Here is a 21,912-nt window from a genome sequence, read left to right on the forward strand (position 1 = left end):
GACACCAGAAGAAATCTAATGAAGCTTTCTAATATATTAGTCCAAAATTGTCCTTTAACCGTACGAAATTAATACTTTCATCATAAAAAATATTCAGTGAAAGTTTTCCATGTCAAAATGACACTTATTTCTCTGTAAAGAGGTTTTTCCTTTAGTTTTTCAGTCAGATTAAGCTAAACTAGCACATTTTCTGTAGTGTTGGCAAGCGATGTTTTACAAAACTATATATCAATTAATAAAACATTGCATTATGTGGCAAAGAACGCCAACATGCATTCTTTAGAAATGTAGTGTAGATCGGCGGGTAGCAGCATTTCCGTATTTTCATAGCGTTCACAATAAAATCCACGAAGAAGAAGTCCTCGCTTCTGATTGGTCAGCATTGTCCAATAAGCGCTGAGGACGGCTGACGTTTGAACGAGAGCGGCTTTCCTGTGGCACAGATTTCAGAAACCCATGTTGTTTTCAGGGGTTGGTTGTGTTCAGCTACATGTTTTATTCAGCGGACTTGATCCTCAATAACAGTTTTATAAATATTTCACAAGCATAAACCTCCATCCGACGTGCCTGTTAATATAGGTAAGTCAAAGTTGCCTACCTTTTATTAACTAACGTCCGAAAGGCAACATTAGCTAACCGTGTTTCCATCAAACGCGGCTCCGCTACTTGGGATTCCAAATTAAAGTTAATCTAAACTTTAAGTATGACATTGGACTTAATAATAGGAGTCGGGGTGTGTGTATTTTCCCCCGAAACTTTCCATACTGTACACTTTGTGTTCCTTCTGTGATTCCTTTTTTTCTAGCTTGCTGCGATGTTACATATTGTAAAGATAGCAAGTGCTACGTTGCCATGTTGTGCAGATGAAGTTTAGTTGATGTCCATCAGCAAACCCGTACACAACGTCCGGTGATGGTGTACTGCCGGTTGTCTTTTGCCACCCCATTATCTTTCTGCTGTTTATACACAAAAGCTCTCAAAGTTACTTAAAATTGGCTTGAAATGTGTGGAATGTGTGTTCGAAATGTGTGTTCGATCATATTAATGACAGTAATTGTGACATATACACCCATTACAAGTTTATGATCATGCCATGTCAAAGTAAACATGTTCTACATTGTGGGGCACCAGCTCAATCCGATCGATTTGGTAACATAGGGTGGCCGGCTCAAGTCCAGTGTGGGCCAAACGTCTTGAGTGTAGCTGGAGAGATGTCAGTTCACCTCTTGAAAGCTGCCAAGGTGCCCCTGAGCAAGGCACCAAACTCCACAAACTGCCTGTAGTGCACTGGTACTTGGCTGCCCATTACTCAACCATGTCTCCATTGTGTGTGTGTGTGTGTGTGTGTGTGTGTGTGTGTGTATGTGTGTGTGTGTGTGTGTGTTTGCTCCAGCCTCATAGAGAGTGTACAAAGAATTTCTCCACTAATGAATTTAATGAAGTTTATTAAATCTTACCTGAATCTTTTATTCTGCAGGTTACAGTGACAAAAAGTGTGAAAAATCACTTGGGGAAAAAAAATGCATCCAGAAGCCTGAGCAGTGCGTCCTGTCTCACTAAACAAAAAAACCTTTTCCTCCTGTAAAAGCAAAAAAGAAATCGCCTGGCATGGCCAACAAGTCAGCAGTGGAAGCCTCATGTACTCAGAAAAATAATGCGGCCATTTGGTTTTTACCCGATGAATACTTGCCAGAGATCACTCTTCTTAATGATACATGTAATGACACAATGCAACTTACTAAAAATAATTCAGCCTTTCTTGACAGCTCGCCTTCTACTCCAAGAAGAGCTGGCTCTGTGAACACATGTGTCAGTCCTCAGTCTTCCAGGTTGCATGTGTCTACTAGTCTAAACACTACTTCTGAAATACCCATACGGGATGTCCATGTGGCTAACATCCCTGAGAACAAAGATGCTCCTATGCACTGGTTGGATGACAGATATTTCCCAGAAATTACTCTCCAAGATGTTACACGTGGTTCTGAGGTTTCACCTGGAGGGGAAATGTCCTCCTTGGATGTCACACGAGATATCCCATCAATGGTTATTTTGCGAAACAACGTGACTTCCTCAGAGCTCGGTGGGAAAGATATGGCACGGCCCAGCACATCGGATATTATTCAAAAGGAAGATTTGTCAAGCACTCTTGATGGCAGTGTCACTCATACCATAAGCTCCATTAGTGAACAGTCTGATAAATGTGCAGGTGAAAACATACCGAAAGCTGCCTTGCAAGTAACTCAGGATATTTCACCAGGCAGTGTTTTGGAAGACACTCAACCTTCATCTGAGCCCAATGGACAAAAGCTTCACACATCAACTGTGGACACACTTGACACCCATCCTGCTAATGCTACCCGTGACATAACTTCCTCCAGTGATGCGTCTGTTCAGTGTGCTGCATCACAGCTCTCTCCTTCAGATGTGCAGTGTTACACTAGTGCAAAGCTTGACTCTTCTTTGCATCATGGTGAACCGCTGGTGACTTCTAATAGTGTGGAAACCAACAATGAATCTAGAAACGATGATGAGGACCAACCCTGCAAGATGCCACAACCAAGCCCAAAAAACAGCACGTTTACCATCGCACAAGAGTCCAATCTGAACACATCTGCAAATGCAAACACTACCTCTCACGTATCATGTCCTCAGCATAAGACATTGGATCTTTCCTCATCTAGTTCAAAAGCACAGAATGATGCTAATAATCAGTCTACTTCAGTCTCTGAGAACACCGTGGAAACGGCACCGGGTATTAATCAGAAAGGCTCAGTCAGTTCCTGTGATGTGCAGAATGTTATCTTTGATAGGCATTCTCTTAAAAAATCTGCTGATAATGCTGTTTTACTGGAGGCTGATGATGCGGCCTTTGGCCATCAGAACAACACTTTTGATAAGTGTCCCTCTAAACAGAATGGCACAATAACTGTGTTGGAATCAAGCTCAAGTGGGAGTCTTCACAGCACTTTGGACAAACCCTATCCTTGTGTCTTTAATGCTACTAGTAGTCCCATAGACAACAGTTCTGAAGCGCACCCTCCTGCTGACCCTTCAAAGCATAATGGGTCAACAGCAAGTTCAGAACCGGATAATAAGATGGTGGACACACATGAGAGCGTGTCTGAAACCAGTCCCGCTGTGGATGTAGCTTCTGCTGATCAATGCGAGATGAAGGATCATTCACAACCTGGTGTGCCTGTGAAAGATGGTCTGTCCAGCTCTTTGGGCCATCAGACCATGGATATGGTGGATGTCAAAACAAACACTTTCAATTTAGATGATACCCTAGATTTAACTACAGATGCTTTGATTACTTCGACACCAATGACAAACTGCAAAATGTTCAGCTGGAACATGGAACGGGAAGTGGGCAAAAGCACAGGGGCACAAAAGAAACTATATGGGGATGGTCCCAGTAAACCAAACGGTCAAGCAACGTCAAACATTCCATCCGCTGACTTGGTCCGAAAAACATTGACACAAGCCACTTCTAAAGTGCTTTTGCCTCCTTTGAAAGCTGCGTCCCAGTTGTTGAAATATAAGCCAGCCTCAGCACTTGCCGGAAAATTGGAGCTGAACTCAGGCCTGCCCATGACAAGACAAAGAACTCAATCTGATGCTTTGAGAAACAATGCAGCCTCTAGTGAACCTGAAACGGTAGGATTTCACATGGTGACTTCAATCCAAAGATTTATCATCACCTGTATGACTGAGAATCTTCACAAATTGTGACTTTATGTATGGGTAACAGCCTATTTTTGTGTATTGAAGACATCAGGGACATCAGCCTCATACAACTTGCGTACTACATCAACAGGTAGGCCATGTGTATTTCATTTTTTAGAATGAGCTTGTTAAATACATTTCAGTCTTTGTAAATATTGATGTTGAATTATTGAAAGTAGAATTGCAGGTATCGATAAACAATAACATTTTTCTTTCATGATTTTCACATTATAGACAAGGGTTTTAATTTTTTATTCAATGTTATATTTTCTTTTACTTAATTCAGTCTCACCTCAGCAACATATACAGTAATTCAAGACACTGTATATGTTGCAGTATCTTGCAGTATCAACACATACAGTAATTCAACAAATGGGATATGTCCACTGCAGACGCTGTCTTTCCTTTTGTTTGATAATAGGATCCAAGCAGCCCAATCCTGCCTTCCGTAAGCTGCAGATGAGTAGCATACCATCAGGCATCCATAGAGCTGTACCAGGTCCCAGACTGCCATCAGCAAGGATCACCATGACGGCATCTTCAAGAACTGACAAAGTCTGTGAAACAACAGGTACTGGCAGAAATATGATGCACATTAAGAATTAAATTGAGGCGCTCTACAAATAAGCCCAATGAAGAAGTTTTTGACCTTTGCCTATTCTATTTGGTTGTTTCAAATATTACAACTAGATAGTGCCTGTGTCAAGTAATGAATATATTAGAAAATAAATCAGCAATTGGGCTGTTTTGTGTACATTCATAACCATTTTTCATTTGAACCTAAATTGCTTTTGTATTTTTTCTTCTTTTATCGAGGTACTAATCCTGCAACCAAAATGCCTCAATCAAGAAAACATCCCTTAGTTAGGGATGAATTGCTGTCGATTACTAAAAAGAAGAAAATGGGTAAATTACAGCTATTTTTATTAGAATTTTGATATGGACATGGTTACTGTTTGCACAAAATCTAACTGACAACAGTAATTGTGACGTTCAAATACATGGATTTGATCTAATTTAGTAACTCCATTGTGTTGCTAACTTGAAACTGTTATGTTCATCTTTCAGATGATGCCTTACATTCTGGTCATTGTGAATCCGCAGCATCTTCTCATGATGCTGCTGCCAGAGCCAAAAGCCTAAAACAACCTACAACCTCTCAGAAAGGTTTGCCTGCTAAATCACAAAGACCCGGTTGGTTGAAATTGTATCATAATTGCCTATTATGTACAACCATGAGTTCAGAGTAAGCTAGAGTTTGTAGTGTTATGATGTTTTATGATCTATTTGGTTCAGTTCCCTTGACTTTCTGACCCTTTCTGATTTACTTACCCTCTGGTATCTGCTCTTTATCATATGCTTTCAGGTACTGCAGTGCAAGCCAGCACGGCTGAGACATCAACATCTCGTCACAGAGTCCGGGCCCTGAAGCAGCCTGTAACCAGCCTCAGAGCTCAACTACCTAAACCCCAAGGCCATGGTAAGTTAGGTGTGTTAATATGCCAAAGGTAGCTAGTTTAATGAAAGGCTTTGTATTGTCTCATTGAGCTTTGCAGCAGGCTTATTGCACATTCTGACCATCTGCATATGAAGATGTAGCAGTATGTGTGTGTTTTTAATTTAAACAGTCAAACCCGTTTTGGTCTTACAACAACTAAATATTTTATGTTGTCTCATTCTGTAAAAAAAATCATGACAAACTCAAACTATGGATGGATTTGTAAGACCTTGACTTTGGTAACACTCAGATTCAAATTGTTTTACAGGTTGCACCAGATGTGTCACACTGGAACAACAGCTTGAAATGAAATCAGAGGAAAACAGGAGGCTTAAAGAAGGTATAAATTGTTTCCTTTGAATGATTTAGAAAACAATGTGTCTGTGAAGGTTCATATTCATTGAGGTTGTGGTTATCCAAAGCCATTAAGTCAAATCAGACTTTTCTGCTTTCATCCAAGAGGCTTCTTCAGTTTTGACAGTCTTTGGTGTTGCCTCAGCTTTTACCCTCTGTGAGTTGCGATCAGTGCTATTCATGTTTCACCCAATTACAATTACTGTACAACAATCACCGCAGACACTGACTGGCCCTCCCAACGACCATTGTTGGGACAGTGAGGCAGGTCCAGGAACAGTCGTAGGAATATAAATAGCACTGACCACACCTCACTGAGGTTCAAGGTTGATTTGATTTAATGCCTTAGGGGACAAATTGACATTCCACAATTTTACATCTGTACCACTCACCAGATTTTCATTTGCCTGTTTGATACTTTTGTATGGGATTTTTCTGTTCTTGCTAAGTGATGTTTTGTTCTTATTTCCTCTTTTTGATGATATATTAAACTCATCAGCGGGTTGGCAATAATCCAAGTATCACAGTTGTAACATTGTAAAGCACCGTTCTTCCTGGGCTTCTTTCATTATTACAAGAATTTCAGAGTTATATTGTTTTGCAGGTTGCACCAGATGTGTCATGCTGGAACAACAGCTTGAAATGAAATCAGAGGAAATCAGGAGGCTTAAAGAAGGTATAAATTGCTTCTTTATCATTCTTTCCATCTTAAGAATGATAAGTGTTTGTATTACTCATTCAGTTTCATTTTATTTTCTTCCTAGACATACTGAAGTACCGTAAACTGGAGGAAGAATGTTAATACTGACTGCTGTATTTCTATGAATATTTGTGTGAATACTCAACATAATACATGCAGTTATGCATTAACATTATAAATTTCAGTTGCAAATTGTAAATGCTTTTACCAGTGTACCCATTAAAGCATACTAATGAATGATGATGATTAAATGAAATTCCTATGCGTTTTTATATATTGTATTTTATTTTTGGAGGCTTGGTGTGGTGGTATTTATTCATTCAAAGTGTTTTAATTTACTTTACATATCCCCATAGTGAAATTATGAATGCACTCCAGCACACAATGTTAGTCAGTGTCATGCATACATATGGTGTGTACAGGCCCTTTAACACACACACACGGGGCCTGTAAGCGTGCAGTTGGGGGCAGGTACAGTGGCAGACGGCTCCTTTCATGGTGAGCCTCAATGAACAGCTTATAAAGGCTACGGAGCCTTGCTCAAGGGCGCCTCGGCAGTGCTCGGGAGGTGAGCTGATGCCTTCCACTGTCTGCTCACACTCCCAAGGTGGCTGGAGGGAGTTGGCATTGAACAGCCAGTCCTGCGATCATTGGACGATCCACTCTACTAACTGAGCCACTCCTGCCCCCTGTATGACTGTACTGTATTTAAGATAATTGAAATAAATATGGCATGATTTATCTGATAAAGTTTATTGTGCTTTTTTTCCCCATTTTGTTTTCTCTGGTGTCATGGTCTGGTTTGTTAGTCTGTTAAAATAAGAAGGATTACACAATTATTTGATGGAAATAGATTATTAATCCCGGAGGAAATTGCACATATCCACTGCTCAGGCATTACATAATGAATAAATACTGAATAAACACCAGGATATTCCTGAACTTGTGTTAGAACACTTATAATACTGGAGTGGAATCAGAATTCTTTTCCACACTTTTAATAGACTTTACAAGAATTGACCTTTTTTCTAGTTTTACATGAATTACCTTGCAGAATATGATATATTGCTCTGACTTTTATGAGAGTCCATATTTTTGACCTCTAGATGGCGGTATAAAAAAACTCCTCCGTTTGTGTGTATTGTTGACTCAGAGCCAACTTCCTTTCCTGACCCAGGAACCCGGCGAGGCCGTCGCACGCCTGTATTTGTTGCTGCTCTACAGCAAAACTGGATTTGATAAACGCTCAAAGAAGACAGACACACAGATTAATTTTCGCTTCATTTTCATAGGTGAGTTCATCTTGATATTATTGATTTAGCTGTGAATGATTATTCGACAGCTGGACGAGTTGTGTTTACCGGCTACACATGCGGAGAGGCCTGGTGCTAACGCTAGCTTAGCAGCAACCCCGCGCCACGTTAGTATTCGCTCTGTGTATTCAGCTCTAAATTCGTCACAATAGGATATATAATTGCAAAAACGTAGTGCGTTGTTATATACGTTAGGTTTTTACTATAGCTTCAGGGGTTCTTTTAGTCTGCGTTATCGATTTCTTCAAAGCCAAGTCGTTTGAGCCAAGTTGGATAGGTGTGCTGATAGCTTTACCGACGGTAAAAGGTCCAAAACGGTCGCTAATCGAAAGCAGTAACAGAAAGATTTTTTTTTTTTGTTAGTGATTGTTGCCTGGTTATCTTGAGAAATGTTCATGTTATTAGTGCTAAATGATCACGTAGCGTTCCACCGGTAACAGCTGCGTTGATCTACTTGGAAAACTTCGTCAGAGGTTTGAGAAAACATTTCTGCTTACTCACAACAATTCTGTTGACGTTTAACTCATTTCTGTGAGCAGTGTCCTATTTGTAAACACAGTTTTTAGAGAAATGAACATTACCAGCTTGTCCCAAAGACAAAACCTTAAAAACTGCACATCTTCAGATATGCAAGAATTTTAAGTCTGAAAGAACAGGGGCTACATGATCAAAGATATTTTGTTGTCGTTCTCAGATTTGTGTTTACAGGGTTCTGAGAGAAATGCAATTTCAGTTCTTGGTATGTGTACGCATGCAGCACAACATGTGACAATAAAGCTGATTTTGAATGTTGACATATTCAATGCAGACATGACACCCAACTGCTATGATTGTGCAGAAAGTTGTATATTCTAATTACCCATTTAAATATAAGACAGGAATGAAATGCAGCTCCTGGCTTCAGCCTTTTTGCATATGAACTAAGTTCATTCATCTTCAGTAACCAATACTGAACATGTTGCAGAGCAGGAGCACTAATGTAAATGTAGCTGCTCCCCACCATCTTGCCTTTATTTGCAGATTGAATGAATTCAGGCATTAGAAGAACGAGTTACAATTCAAATCTGACTAATGACATTGACTGAAATTATTTTTCTACTATATTTTCCTTTATTTTTATAGAAGTATACAATTACTATATATGTCATGTCTTGTGTTTGTGTTTTTCTTTTTACAGGTTGACTACTACATTCAACAATGTCTCGTTTCTTTGCCACCGGCTCTGATAGTGAGTCAGAGGAATCTTCATCTGCTGATGAGATCACTCCTAAAGCACCAGGGACAACTTTCAAGCAGTCAGTATTATGATGAATCCTCATGATGAAAAATCAGTTTTTGTACTATATTTGGTTCTCACATTAATTTTTTTTTTTCAGGTCGTTGCTTCTCAGTGATGATGAGGAGGACACTAAAAGAGTTGTACGCAGTGCCAAAGACAAAAGGTTGCCATGGCCGTTTTTTAAAGGTGTATTTGTACAAATGTTTTTCATGTTGTCAGGTTTTGTTTATAACTGTTTCATTCTAAATCTTAGGTTTGAGGAGCTGACCAACCTCATAAAGACTATCCGCAATGCAATGAAGATTCGTGACATGGCAAAATGTCTGGAGGAGTTTGAACAGTTATGTCGAGCCTTCCTAAAAAGCAAAAATATAGTGGACAAAGAGGGTGTTCCCCCTTTCTACATCCGTCTGCTGGCTGACCTGGAAGATTACCTTAATCAGGTCAGTAGCCATAAATATGCCATATAAGCAACTCACAGTATTGGTTTAGGTTCGGCAAAGTATAGTACATATATTAATCTGGATTATTCTGTTTTATTTACTGTAATGTTTTTGATCCCTTTGAATGCTCATAAAATTGTAATTTTCTTTCAGCTTTGGGAAGACAAAGAGGGCAAAAAGAAGATGAACAAAAACAACGCCAAAGCCCTCAGTACGCTACGTCAGAAGATCCGCAAGTACAACAGAGATTACGAAACAGAAATCGCTGCATACAAGGAGGTGAATAAGGACACTGTCTCCCCATTCTTCTCAGATCTGACTGGCTGCACCAAACATTTTGTGTGTGTTAATGTTCTTAAGTCATTGTCTGTCGGCACTTTGCAGCTATTGATCTCTATTTGTGGACTTATACCGTAAAACACGGATTTAGCCGTGTTTTCTTTTGGTTCTTGACCGATCGCATGATGCTTTGGTCAGAGCAGCTCCGTGTTCGCTCCTGGGTGCGCTCTGGCATATGCAAACGTTGTCACATCCTAAGCTACCACAACGTCTCCGTCTTCCTCTGATTCACCATCCTCTGTTCTGTGACTGGATCAGTCATCATCACGCTAAATTCCATGATTAGAAACCTGATTTTTACTGACAAGCTCTGCCAGACTGTCCCCCCAACCCTCCCCTTTGATAAACGTAATTGACTTCTTTAGACGTCAAGTGCAGCTAGTGGTTTAACTATGATGGTATATGAGGAAGTTATCACCAGATAAACCTCAATGTCTTCTGTTTGTCTGTTAGAACCCACAAGAGTCTGCAGATGAAGAGGAGGAGAAGGAGCCAGGGGATTCGGGTAAGAGGAGATGGGTGAAATTTGTTCACATTTATTCTAGGTTTGATGCTGTTCTGGGACTCGCACGAAGTACAAACAGATTATAAAAGTTTATAAGTCTTTCTCAACCAATCCACATTTTAAACTATATACGGGAAGCATTTATGGTATTGATATCTTAACAACCCCGGTAAAAATAAGTACTTTTCTGAAAAATTGTTTGTAAAAACAGGAATGCCATTTCATTTTATCACCTGAAATAAGTCACTGATCCAACACCCAGCTCTCAAATTCATCTGAAATCTTGTTCTGGAAGGTTCATCATCTGAAAGTGAAGAAGAAGGAGGAGAAGATGGACTTTCAGCAAAATCTTTCTTGAAGAAGAAGCCCGAGATTTCTCCAGAGGCCAGCAAATTCCTCAAGCCTGCCAAAGGATCTGGGGTAAGAGACCAGCAGGTTTTGCTTGAATGCAGTACAAAGATGACAAAAATAAGTTTGATGCACAAGATCTCAGAAATTGCTGTGTTGAGGAAATACCTGAGCTAATGTGTTTGAGTTTGTGTCCTTCTGACAGGATGAGGAGTCTTCTAGTGATGATGATGAAGATGATGATGAAGATTGGGGCTCAGACACAGTAGACAGTGGCAGTGAGAGCTCTGATGACGCAGAGGGAAAGAGTGCTTCCTTGGCTGTGGTCTTCCTTAAAAAGTGAGTCTGTAGTTTTCATTTTTACTTAAAACTGACAGTATTTGTGAATTTTAAAACCTAACGAAAAGTGACTCTTCAGAAAAAAAAGCAAAACATCCGAGGTCTTTTATTTGCTTTTATAGAAAATTAAACATCAAGCATTGTCACATCTGTGGTCATTAAAACTTCAATTCTTGCTTTTACTGATTTCAACTCAAAAACTCTGGGATCTGGACTATTGGAGACAATTAGTATGCACACATTTTACTACACACAGTATTTGTTACATATTTTCCAGTCCAGATTATATAATGTAAATAATAATTCATTAACCATTGATGCTCATCTTACTGTTTGGCTTGTAAACTTACCACCGCACACACACACTGTCTTTCCTCAGGACGCAGGAGAGTGAGAAACCCGAAAAGAAGATTGGTAAGAAGAAGAAACAAAAGAAGAAGGAGCGCATAGAAGAGGAGCCTGAAGAAGAGGGAGGAGAGGAGGTTGAGGGAGGCTGGGAGAAGGTGAAGGGAGGCGCTCCTCTGGTCAAGGTAAGAAGGTCAATTTTGGGGGGGGGGTGCTGTATCGTGTGTTAACACAGCATCTCTTCACTCCTTTTTCTTTGATCATACTGTGCATTCCATTTAATGAGCACTGTAATTTGCCATTAAGTGGACGTAATGGGAATCATGAAGAAGTTCATTACTTTTGGTCATGTTGTCAATTCTATCCATCAGGAAAAGCCCAAAATGTTCGCCAAAGGCACGGAAATCAACGTACCAGTAGTTGTGAAGAAGCTGAATGAGATCCTGCAAGCAAGAGGCAAAAAGGGCACCGACAGGTAGCGAAGGCCACACATTCACAGTGAAACCTGGACATTAGTAACCAGGCTTTCACTCTGCAAGTCTCTATATCTTAAAGTTGTGCAGAGAAAAAGCAGTCACCAAGTAGGAACCACTTATTTACCCTCATTTACTAGTTGGTTGCATTAAATTACTTTGAATTATGCAGAAACTATTTTCTAATGCTTCTAATCAAATTCTAATGAGTCTTAAAAACATCAGGTCTTGTTGATCAGTTGAAAGTAACGACAAACAGCCGGACTCCTCAGCATTTCCTTGCCAGTTTTGTCATTCTTGATGTTATATTTAAGGATTTATTCTTTGTTTTCTAAGACACCATTTACTCTGATCTGATAGGGCTGCCCAGATTGAATTGCTCCATGCTCTGGCAGCCATCGCCAATGAGAACAACTTGGGTCAAGGTATCCTGGTCAAGATTAAGTTCAACATCATTGCCTCCCTGTATGACTACAACCCCAACCTGGCAGCCTTCATGAAGGTACGACTCATTTCTATTTATTCAATTCGGAGATTATACATAATAAAGGGTTTTTTTTTAAGGATTTAAAGGATTAAAAAGAAAAAGCTCTTTGTGTTCAACTTTGTTTCTCTGCAGCCTGAAATGTGGAAGAAGTGTCTGGACTGCATAGATGAGTTGCTGAACATCCTCTTTGAAAACAGCAACATCTTCATTGGCGAGAACATTGCAGAAGACAGTGAGAGTCTGGCCAGTGGAGACCAGGTGCTTTAAATTCTAACATTTTTGCACAACCAGACATGAACAAAGGCTGTTGTGTGTAGGGTAGTGAGGCGGGTTTCCCAGCTTTTGTCAATGACTAGACTGTTAGTCTGTTTGCATCATCTGCGCTGTAAATTGACATTTGCATTAAAACAAAAAAATTGTTTTTCATCAGTACAAACTGCATAATAAAAGGTTCTGTTGTTGAGGATGGGACAATGGATACTGACTGCTTTATTGTGCTTGTTTTCTAGCCTTTCAGGGTCCGTGGATGCATCTTAACTCTAGTAGAGAGGATGGACGAAGAGTTTACCAAGATCATGCAGAACACCGATCCCCACTCCCAAGGTGAGACATGCATTTAATTGAAAACATAATTTTGAATAAAGTTTAATCATCGATTGGAATCCGATGTCATTGCATGGATTCCTCATTGCTGCATCATTTTAACGTCTTAGCTCATTGCCGTGTTGGTTACTTCCCTAGAATATGTCGACAACCTGAAAGACGAGGGCCGAGTTTGTGGCATCATCGACCGGCTACTCAACTACATGGAGAACAAAGGCAGTACCGAGGAGATTTGCCGTATTTATTTGCGTAGAATCATGCACACATACTACAAGTTTGACTATAAAGCCCACCGGCGCAGCCTTGGCCTCCAGGGAGAGTCTAAGGTGGGAAAATCTGAGGAGAGGTGTCTTATTTGACAGTGTGATATAAGCAAATTTCTACTTGTTTTACCCTGAGCTGAGCCAGTCTCTGTCTCCCTGTCTGCCTTTTAGTCTGAGCAAGACCAAGAAGAGAGCGAAGGGGAGGACAGCGCCGTCATCATGGATCGCCTCTGCAAGTTCATCTACGCCAAGGATCGCACCGACCGCATCCGGACTTGTGCCATCCTCTGCCACATCTATCACCACGCTCTGCATTCACGGTGGTACCAGGCCAGAGACCTGATGCTGATGAGCCACCTGCAGGACAACATCCAGCATGCTGACCCGCCTGTACAGGTATGCAAGCTGGCAGACACACAGCTACACAGACAACAACCGTGAACCCTGAATACTAAGTGGCATTTTGTCCCGTCTAGATCTTGTACAACAGAACCATGGTCCAACTTGGCATTTGCGCATTTAGGCAGGGCATGATTAAAGATGCCCATAATGCCCTTCTGGACATCCAGTCTTCTGGCCGTGCCAAAGAGCTGCTGGGTCAGGGTTTGCTCATGAGGAACATGCAGGAGAGGAATGCTGAGCAGGAGAAGATTGAAAAGAGGAGACAGGTAAGTCCCGCATCAACGGAAGCCTCTTCCAGATGTGACGTAGCTTTGTGGAATAAAAAACAAACTCAGAGATTGGTGCCTCCGCGACCCGGCTCCAGATAAGTGGTCGAGGACGGATGGATGCATGCAGGCATGTGATGGTTTAATTTCACCTGCACATAGTTGATGGTTGTCGCTCTGACCTCCTCTCAGGTGCCGTTCCACATGCACATCAACCTGGAGCTGCTGGAGTGTGTGTACCTGGTATCAGCCATGCTGTTAGAAATCCCTTACATGGCCGCCCATGAGTTTGATGCCCGCCGCAGGATGATCAGCAAGCAGTTCCACCACCAGCTCAGGGTGGGAGAAAGACAGCCACTGCTGGGTGAGCAACACGACACCTGACGCTTGCTTCAGGACGATAAAACCCTAAAAGATGATGACGTTGTCTTCTTCTGGTCTCCAGGACCCCCAGAAAGCATGAGGGAGCACGTGGTGGCAGCCAGCAAGGCAATGAAGATGGGCGACTGGCGAACCTGCCACTCATTCATTATCAATGAGAAGATGAACAGTAAAGTGTGGGACCTGTTCCCTGAGACACAGCGAGTACGCGAGATGCTTGTTAGGTTGGTAATACTCCATTCTCATCACTGACTTCATTCTCTATTGTTCACATAACATTATAACACCCTGGATTACTTTTGATCATTGTCTTAAAAGATCTTGTGGAACGATTTTGCAAATGAGAATTTTATCATTTACTTTATATCCAGTAATATATTGGGAACATTGTAGTATGATTTTATCAGACTTTTCAGATCTTTTTTACAAATAAATATGAACTCTTGCCCTACGCAACAACAACATCAATTCAGTGTGTTTCCTTTTATAGAAAGATCCAAGAAGAATCGCTAAGGACATATCTGTTCACGTACAGCAGTGTGTACGACTCCATCAGGTGAGAATAAATTCCTGCTTTTAAAACGGCTTGTCAGGTGCCGTGAATGAACTGGTTTGTGTTAAATAGTTTATAGCTAGTTTGTGCAGAAATAGCTCTAATCTCATCATAGATCAGGCATACTGAAACCTCAATGTGAATATGGGATGTTGTCTGTCTTCCAGCATGGAGACGCTGTCGGAGATGTTCGAGTTGGAGATCGCCACAGTTCACAGCATCATCAGCAAGATGATCATCAACGAGGAGCTGATGGTACGGTTCTTGGGCTCTTTGCCCTCGAGCTTGAGGCTGGATGCAGTCTATGCGACAGGATTTCCACAGCATCTAAACACGCAAGGATATTGTTTTCATTTGTGTTTTCTGCCACTTTTCCCGACAGGCGTCACTTGACCAGCCAACACAGACTGTGGTGATGCACCGCACAGAGCCCACCTCCCTGCAGAACATGGCCCTGCAGTTGGCCGAGAAACTGGGCAGCTTGGTGGAGAACAACGAGCGCGTGTTCGACCTCAAACAAGGCGTCTATGGAGGCTATTTCAACAGAGGTGAGTTCAGAATTATTTTTTGCATATTATTCACACTTAAAACACTTGACAATATATGAAGCATTTTGTACGTCGTAAACAGCCTTTCTTTTCTTATTAAAGGAAACTATAATAACTGGATGGTGTTTACATTACAGATCAGAAAGGCGGGTATCAGCAGAAGCAGTCCTACCAGAGAGGTGGGTGTAGTGAACACTAAAAGTGAACTTTGAGCTCAATGCACTGACCACATGGTGGGCTTCCCAAGCGAGTGAGACCTTTATAAAGGGGATTGACAGTTGGTTGTTCCTTGCTGACTGGGTTTGTTTGCACACAACAAAATATACCATGACATGTCAAAGCTTTGGTGTGAAGGGTGAAGGCCAGGTTTTACGCAGGTCAGTGGTAAACGTTGCTCAATATTTCCCCTCTTTCTCCGTGGGTTGCATGAGCCAACAACTCTGAGAAACAGCAACATGTTGAATTTTTGTCAGCTGTTGTGTCCACTGTTGAATCAAAGGAGACTCAGGTGCTGATGAAGCAGATAAACCACTTTTCAAAGTTTTTTGATCTCTTGAGAGTAAAAAATCTGTCATGTTTGAATGTGATGTTTCAGTAACAAATGTTGATAATGTGCCGTGATCCCTGTGTGGGTGATGACCCACCCCCTGTAATGATTTTGGAGCTGCATTCAGCTGTAAGTTACACATTTGTAAATGAAAAACTATTTTATTCTGGAGAAGCATCTCAGCTAAGGCTTTACATTGTTTGTAGAGGTCTGAAAGATTATTGGGGAATACGGCACTGGTTGCTTTTTGTCAGCTGATGAAATGCCATGTGGATACGTGAAGGTAAGCATGTTTTCCCTTTGCTTGTTCACAGATCAGAAAGGTGGCTACCAGCAGAAACAAGGGGGCTACCAGCGAGGCGGCTACAGAAATCAAAACCAAGGGAACTACTGAGCTTGGATCGTATAAATTTAGGCTTCGACTTCTGAATTTTCATTCCGTAACAATGCAGTTCTGGGTGTCCTTGATCCTTAGAGCCGCTTTTCACAGTTGAAAGTATCCTGAGCTCCTTCCAAGGCATATGCAGATTGTGTCGTTTCAGCCCCGCCAACATCTTGACATCAACATGTAGAGTATTTATGCATTAAACAGCTATAGAAGATGTATTAAAAAAGAGGCATAAAAGGTCTGGCTGTTTCAAAGCAGTGCAGTTGGATGATAAAATCTTGTGTACCGTTGAATTATCAAATAAACAACATTAAACAATGGTTTGCATTTTCTTTTTGAAATGGAAAGTGTAAAACACAAATTAGATGGACAAACTAGATCAGTCATTTGAGGTCACCAATTTTTAACCACCTGCAGGCTGTGTGTATGATCTTATTAGGATATGATTTGTGCTGCTCTGCTGCCTCTTAGTCATCTTTTGTGTGTTTAATGAACTATTAGATGATTCAAAGTTAAAGGTCATTGAGTGGATTTTATGTTAGTGAATCAAGTATTTTAGGAAGCAGAAGGTTATCTCCCCGATATATGCTTAACCTCAATACCCTTGATTTACTCAGCATTGGTAACTCATGAACTGACTGATCACAAGAGTCAGGATGTAGGAGAAAGATCAGTTTAATGATTTGCCTGGCAACAGTTGACAGAACCATGTTTTAGACAAAAGACTAACTGGAAGCAAAAATGATAGGTGTCACAGTTTTCCATTACAGTATATGTTGACATTTCTACAGGTTCATTGTACAGCAGCAATATTACATGCATGATGTCTTCTAGTTTCACCGGCAAAGTGAACATATTACATATTATTCTTGGTTGTCAGGGAAAGACTACATTGTTTATATTGGAATGATATTTTGAGCAAAGCTGCTACCTTCAGTTTAAACCTTCCAAATTCATTGATTTATCAAAACTTAAACGCACACCCCATTAGTTTTTCGCACTAAATCCAAACCCGTAGTCGTAGTCATCTATACAGATGACTTGCTGCCTCCCCTCAGCCTCCTTTTGAACTCCTGCCGCAGAAGGTCCCTCTCTTTGCGAATTCCCTGCAACACGGTGCGGTTCTCTTGAGCCCGGCGCACCAGATAGGGCAGCGTGTCGGATACTGAACCATATGGCACTGACTTGTACACAGCATAACCCTCCTTTGCTGCAGGGATAAGAATTGAGGCAAGAAACAAATCAAGACTCAAGGTTATCATTCCAAAAGAAAATAATGCAGAAAAAGTCAGATGAGTTTTAATCAGTCCAGCATGCAAAAGTTTATTGTGTGAGTCCCCATGTGTAGAGAATATTTCTTGTTTGAAGCAAAGCTTACCCAGTGTCAGAGAAACATGATCACACATGCCCAGCAGCTGGCCGAAACACACCGAACCTCCATCGTTGTCAATGTCCAACTCTTTCATCCTGGAGATGATGCAGAACAGGCCACGCAATAGCTACATCAGGTCATAACATCAAGCAAAGGAGGGGCACACAGGAGATGGGAGCACCAGCAAACTTCCCACACTGTAGATCAGGGATGTCAAACTCATTTTCACCGAGGGCCACATCAGCATAATGGCTGTCCTCAAAAGGCCAGATACAACTTATAAATGTAACTAAATAATGTAAAATAAATGTAACTACTCCTTAATTATAAATAGCTCTGAATTTATTACTTATTCAAGTTACAAACATTATGTTTGCAGAGAAAAAAAGTTTATTAGTTTCTCTGTAAAAAACATAAATCCTTTTAATTTGTCAGGTTATTAAACCCACAGAACTTCATCAATTAAGGATCAAATTATCCCAGTGAATAAAGAAAAATAACATCAAACACAAGTTAGGACATTAACTTTGTTCAAAACGGTTTTGTCAGCGTTAAAATGGGTTGAATTACTGCATTGTGGGAAATGTAGTTTTGGTCAAAGCACACTTTTGAGCTATTTATTTTTAGACACTCTGACCTTTTATACTCTTGCGGGCCACACAAAACGATGTGGCGGGCCACATTCGGCCCCCGGGCCTTGAGTTTGACACATGTGCTGTAAATCAAGGCGATAATTGATTCATAACATTCGAATTTAATTTTCTGTGGTAAGTAAATCTAAGTGCATCCAAGCTTGTAGGGATAAAATTCTCCTCTCCTTTAGGGATAACACAACTAGTTTGTCTGATTCTTCCTAGTATTCCTAAGATGATCAGTTTGGTGACGACAAAGACAACTCATTTTATCCTATCACTGAGTCCTAATGTTTGTTTGCTCTCATGTGCAAAATACAGAGGAATATTTAGGACTCAAAATAAAGTCAAACAAAAAAGTGCAGACATTTTGTTTCAACTCAAAATTGTTGGGAGCTACAGCGATGTTTATTATTCATGGTGACAATATATTTTTTAAAAAGGATCCCTAAATTTCTATACATTTAAAAACATGTACAGTATATGACACATGGGGTTTGCTCACCGTTTGGCAGCTCGCTTCACTGACTCTTCATTGTGAGTGGCGACTATGATCCTGTAGGACTCAGGTCTCTTGGATATAACTTCCAGCAGAACATCGAGCAGTCCGTTGTAACTGTACAAGTAAGCAGGCGATAGATAATCTATCTGGGATGCATTTACCTAGTTGTGACTTTGAGCCCAGCCTCCGGCCCACCTGTTATTGGTGTCCTCCCATGACTGGTGGACAGGGTCCACATGATTCTCTGTCTCTGCCATCTTCCTCTCTTTGTCCATGTAGGCTCCTCGCACCAGCTTGACTCCCAGACCGAAACCTTCATTCTGGGACAGTTGCAGATCTTTTAAGAGAAGATACCTGGACTCCTGAGAGACACCGACAGGGAGGATACAGCATCTCAACATGTCTCTTTTTCTGAGTGCAATATTCAATTAAAAGAAATATAAAGACAATTTAAAGTATTTGCCTTCAAGTAACACTGATATGTGTTCCAAATCCAAACGCCATCTTTATTAAACTTCTTCATCATTGCCATGGTGACAAGAGAAAGAGCGGGGTTCATGTAGGTGTACTCTGCATCCACCAGGACTCTGACCTTGTTCACACTTGCCTGAACAAACAATTGCTTTTCATATTACTGCACATATTAAATTTACTTCATCAAACCAAACATGTCAAAATAAGATGTCACATAATGCTGTTCTGCCAGTTTTGAAAATCCCCCATGGCCCTTCACATTGTACCTCTGCAATTTTGTTGAGTCTCTGCAGGCCACAATGGAAATGGGAAACTTCATTTTCATCTAAACCAGCGAAGTTGATTGGCTTAAAAGTATTTTTAGGAAAATGTGAGAGGTCACTGAACAAAATCACGTTACAGTCATCAGCACTGTCAATATATGCATAAACTATCGAAAGAGAATAAAGCAGACAAACTGGGTCACGTTTGAGTAATGTGGACAAACCTCTCCATCCATCGCTCTGACAAGAAGACTGAGGTCATATGGTTGTTGTGAAATGAGTTTGGTGAGTTTTGCCTGGAAATAAGCAACACAGACTCAGGAGAGAGACTGGGAGATATTGGGAGAAATGTGAGTGCAGTGGACACATTGAATGAAATGTGAATTCTTACATATTTAAAATTTGTTCATTAAATAATGGTAAAACTTAACATACAAACTTAAAAGACTGGAAATTGCATAAATCTTTTTCAAATTTGCTCAGAAATTTAATAAACAATCCTGTTAAGTGTCATTGATATGTCAAAATATTTTTGACTAAAAAAGATAAAATAATTTGAACTTGCATGTCACAAATATCTTCCTCGTCATTTCCTGAATAAAGTGTGATGTATGATTTGTACCTTCATAGCAGTTTACTTAAAATAGCTCTAAATAATTTCTCTCACACACAACTCTGGGTTGAGGAGGGCCGTGATCTTCAGCTGCATCATTGGGTCTTTGCTCCAGGAGTTTCTGTGGGACATTTGCACACATTCCAACATGGCATTCATGTTGTCATCATACCTCTTCTCTCTGGAGGTAAGAAAAAGCCAAATACTTCCTCAATATGATGTCTTACATCAATGGCAGATGGGACGTTTCACAATGTTTTCACAAGATTTATTCAAGAAGAAACAAAACAGTTAGCAGCAGATGGCAGTTATAGATTTTGGAGGATTACTGTAGTGCCACTATCTGGAGTATTGGCCGTAAAAGCCATTTGAGATGTGCAACGCTTATTTATTTTTGATGGATGGGAAGGCAGATTTCCTTGGAGTAAGAAAAATAACTGAAACCAAATAAGAAGTATAGGCAGTGTGATCACGCAGTCTCTAATATGTCTTTATAGAAGATGATCCACCTGATGAACCGCATTCCAAAACTTGAGTGTACTCCTATGTTTAAAATGTTTCATACCCGCTGCTTTCGCCCAGATCCTCCTCAATGGGTACGGCGAGCATGGGTCTCAATCCCAGGGAACTCATCTTTTCCATGGACTTAAAAATCTCCTTTTCATTTTCTCCAGCCACAAATTGGGAATAAAAAGTGGGCTTCAGCAGGAGTGAGACCCCACGCCTCCCCAGGAGAGATTGTGCTACTGACATCAGCTGAAAGTAGAAAAATTATGGAAATTCATCTGCTGACACAAGAGATGAGTCACATCAGTCACAATTCTTTTATTTTGTAATAATTTTATTAACTTGTACTAATGAGCGACGTAATTTCATGTCTTACCTTCGCACAGTTGTTAACCAGCAAAGGGAAGGAGCAGAATTGGAAGACACACAGAGCTCGGAGCAGCTCACCAAAAGTCTTCACCCTGAAAGCACTGGGACTTTCAAAGCTGAGAGGCGAAGGGGTGACATTTGGCAGCTTGACCGCCAGCGGTTTAGGAACAGCAGTACCCATCAGCCGCAGGGAAGGGAGTTGGAAACGGGAGCAAATCATCTTCCCAGAAGTCTGTTAGTGCATTTAGGTGTAAGTGTGTATCAGGCGTCCCAAGCGATCCTTAGATACACTTTCTTTTTGTGTTCAGTTTATAACTGAACACTGTGGGTTTAGTGATTTTGAAATGATCAACAGTGATGTGGTCAATCCAGGAGAACATCAGAGTAGAGAGAGAGTAGAGTAGGACTTTATTCATCCAGGAGGTTCCATCAGGGAAATTCATTTCTCCGTCACATTACACACAGCACAGTGAGTACACAGAAAGAAAAGACACACAGAAAGTAATGCCGACACCAACTGTGTAAACATTTAAAGAATAATTTATAAAGTAGAAAAAACAAAGATTTCTTATCAAGGAAATGATTGAAGGGTGCAGTATAAGATATCCCAAAACCAGGAAAAATACTTTGGTAATTAACATTAAAATTGAAAACTAAGTTAAATAGTAGACACAACTCACCCTATTTGCTTGGAACACAGCAGGACACTACCTAACCAGTGCATAGAAGGTGTGTTTTTGGGTTTGTGGGTGGATCTGAAATGTTGTCTCACGCACTAGTTAATAAGTGGTAAACAGAAAATGTGTTTAAATAATGAGTTCATCTTTAGTATAGATAAATGTTGTCTTTCTTCTGGGTAAGAAAATTAAATAAAATATTAAGAATTAGGCTTTTAATTGTTATTTTCTTTTTATAGCACATTCTTAAAGATACATTTTGCTGTAAAATACAATTATTGATTTGGTTTAGGGATTGAGATTTGTAGCAGAGAGGGTCAAACACAAACACAGTCGCATTAAACTCACATTATAAAATGTAAAGTAACACTGACGTTCAACCTAAATTGTTTGAGTGGTGTTA

General features: G+C 40.5%; 3 protein-coding genes across 6 annotated transcripts; 2 read left to right on the forward strand and 1 right to left on the reverse strand.

Moving 5' to 3' along the window:
• Positions 1-489: 489 nt before the first annotated feature.
• LOC137588427 (serine-rich adhesin for platelets-like) lies at positions 490-7,005 on the forward strand. Of its 3 annotated transcripts, XM_068305515.1 has the most exons (10): positions 490-579; positions 1,478-3,657; positions 3,772-3,817; positions 4,148-4,297; positions 4,543-4,632; positions 4,795-4,920; positions 5,093-5,206; positions 5,493-5,564; positions 6,183-6,254; positions 6,343-7,005. In XM_068305515.1, exons 2-10 carry the CDS (start codon positions 1,609-1,611, stop codon positions 6,378-6,380), a joined length of 2,757 nt encoding a protein of 918 aa, XP_068161616.1. In that variant the 5' UTR covers positions 490-579; positions 1,478-1,608; the 3' UTR covers positions 6,381-7,005. The 3 variants fall into 3 exon arrangements, with proteins under 3 accessions (XP_068161616.1, XP_068161613.1, XP_068161615.1); XM_068305512.1 differs by having other exon boundaries at positions 6,183-7,005; XM_068305514.1 differs by having other exon boundaries at positions 4,795-4,893; positions 6,183-7,005.
• A 446-nt stretch (positions 7,006-7,451) lies between these two features.
• Positions 7,452-16,420, forward strand: eif3c (eukaryotic translation initiation factor 3, subunit C). Its single transcript, XM_068305117.1, has 23 exons — positions 7,452-7,570; positions 8,769-8,886; positions 8,968-9,033; positions 9,124-9,313; positions 9,467-9,592; positions 10,106-10,157; positions 10,453-10,577; positions 10,711-10,844; positions 11,224-11,374; positions 11,561-11,664; positions 12,023-12,164; positions 12,282-12,407; positions 12,659-12,752; positions 12,891-13,078; positions 13,187-13,411; positions 13,492-13,683; positions 13,876-14,047; positions 14,129-14,288; positions 14,555-14,620; positions 14,785-14,872; positions 15,000-15,165; positions 15,303-15,344; positions 16,027-16,420. The coding sequence occupies exons 2-23, from the start codon at positions 8,789-8,791 to the stop codon at positions 16,104-16,106; spliced, it is 2,787 nt and encodes a 928-aa protein (XP_068161218.1). The 5' UTR covers positions 7,452-7,570; positions 8,769-8,788; the 3' UTR covers positions 16,107-16,420.
• Positions 16,421-16,764: 344 nt separating this feature from the next.
• prodh2 (proline dehydrogenase 2) lies at positions 16,765-21,539 on the reverse strand. 2 transcript variants are annotated; one of them, XM_068305738.1, is made up of 11 exons: positions 21,513-21,539; positions 20,840-21,064; positions 20,522-20,712; positions 20,011-20,137; positions 19,568-19,639; positions 19,347-19,427; positions 19,070-19,213; positions 18,802-18,968; positions 18,610-18,720; positions 17,479-17,567; positions 16,765-17,310 (listed from the first exon to the last, which is right to left on the reverse strand). In XM_068305738.1, the coding sequence occupies exons 2-11, from the start codon at positions 21,050-21,052 to the stop codon at positions 17,129-17,131; spliced, it is 1,377 nt and encodes a 458-aa protein (XP_068161839.1). In that variant the 5' UTR covers positions 21,053-21,064; positions 21,513-21,539; the 3' UTR covers positions 16,765-17,128. The 2 variants fall into 2 exon arrangements, with proteins under 2 accessions (XP_068161839.1, XP_068161840.1); XM_068305739.1 differs by lacking the exons at positions 16,765-17,310; positions 21,513-21,539 and having other exon boundaries at positions 17,535-17,669; positions 20,840-21,432.
• Between the last annotated feature and the right edge of the window lie 373 nt (positions 21,540-21,912).

This window comes from Antennarius striatus, chromosome 21, assembly GCF_040054535.1.
Source record: "Antennarius striatus isolate MH-2024 chromosome 21, ASM4005453v1, whole genome shotgun sequence".
Lineage (NCBI taxonomy): Eukaryota > Metazoa > Chordata > Actinopteri > Lophiiformes > Antennariidae > Antennarius > Antennarius striatus.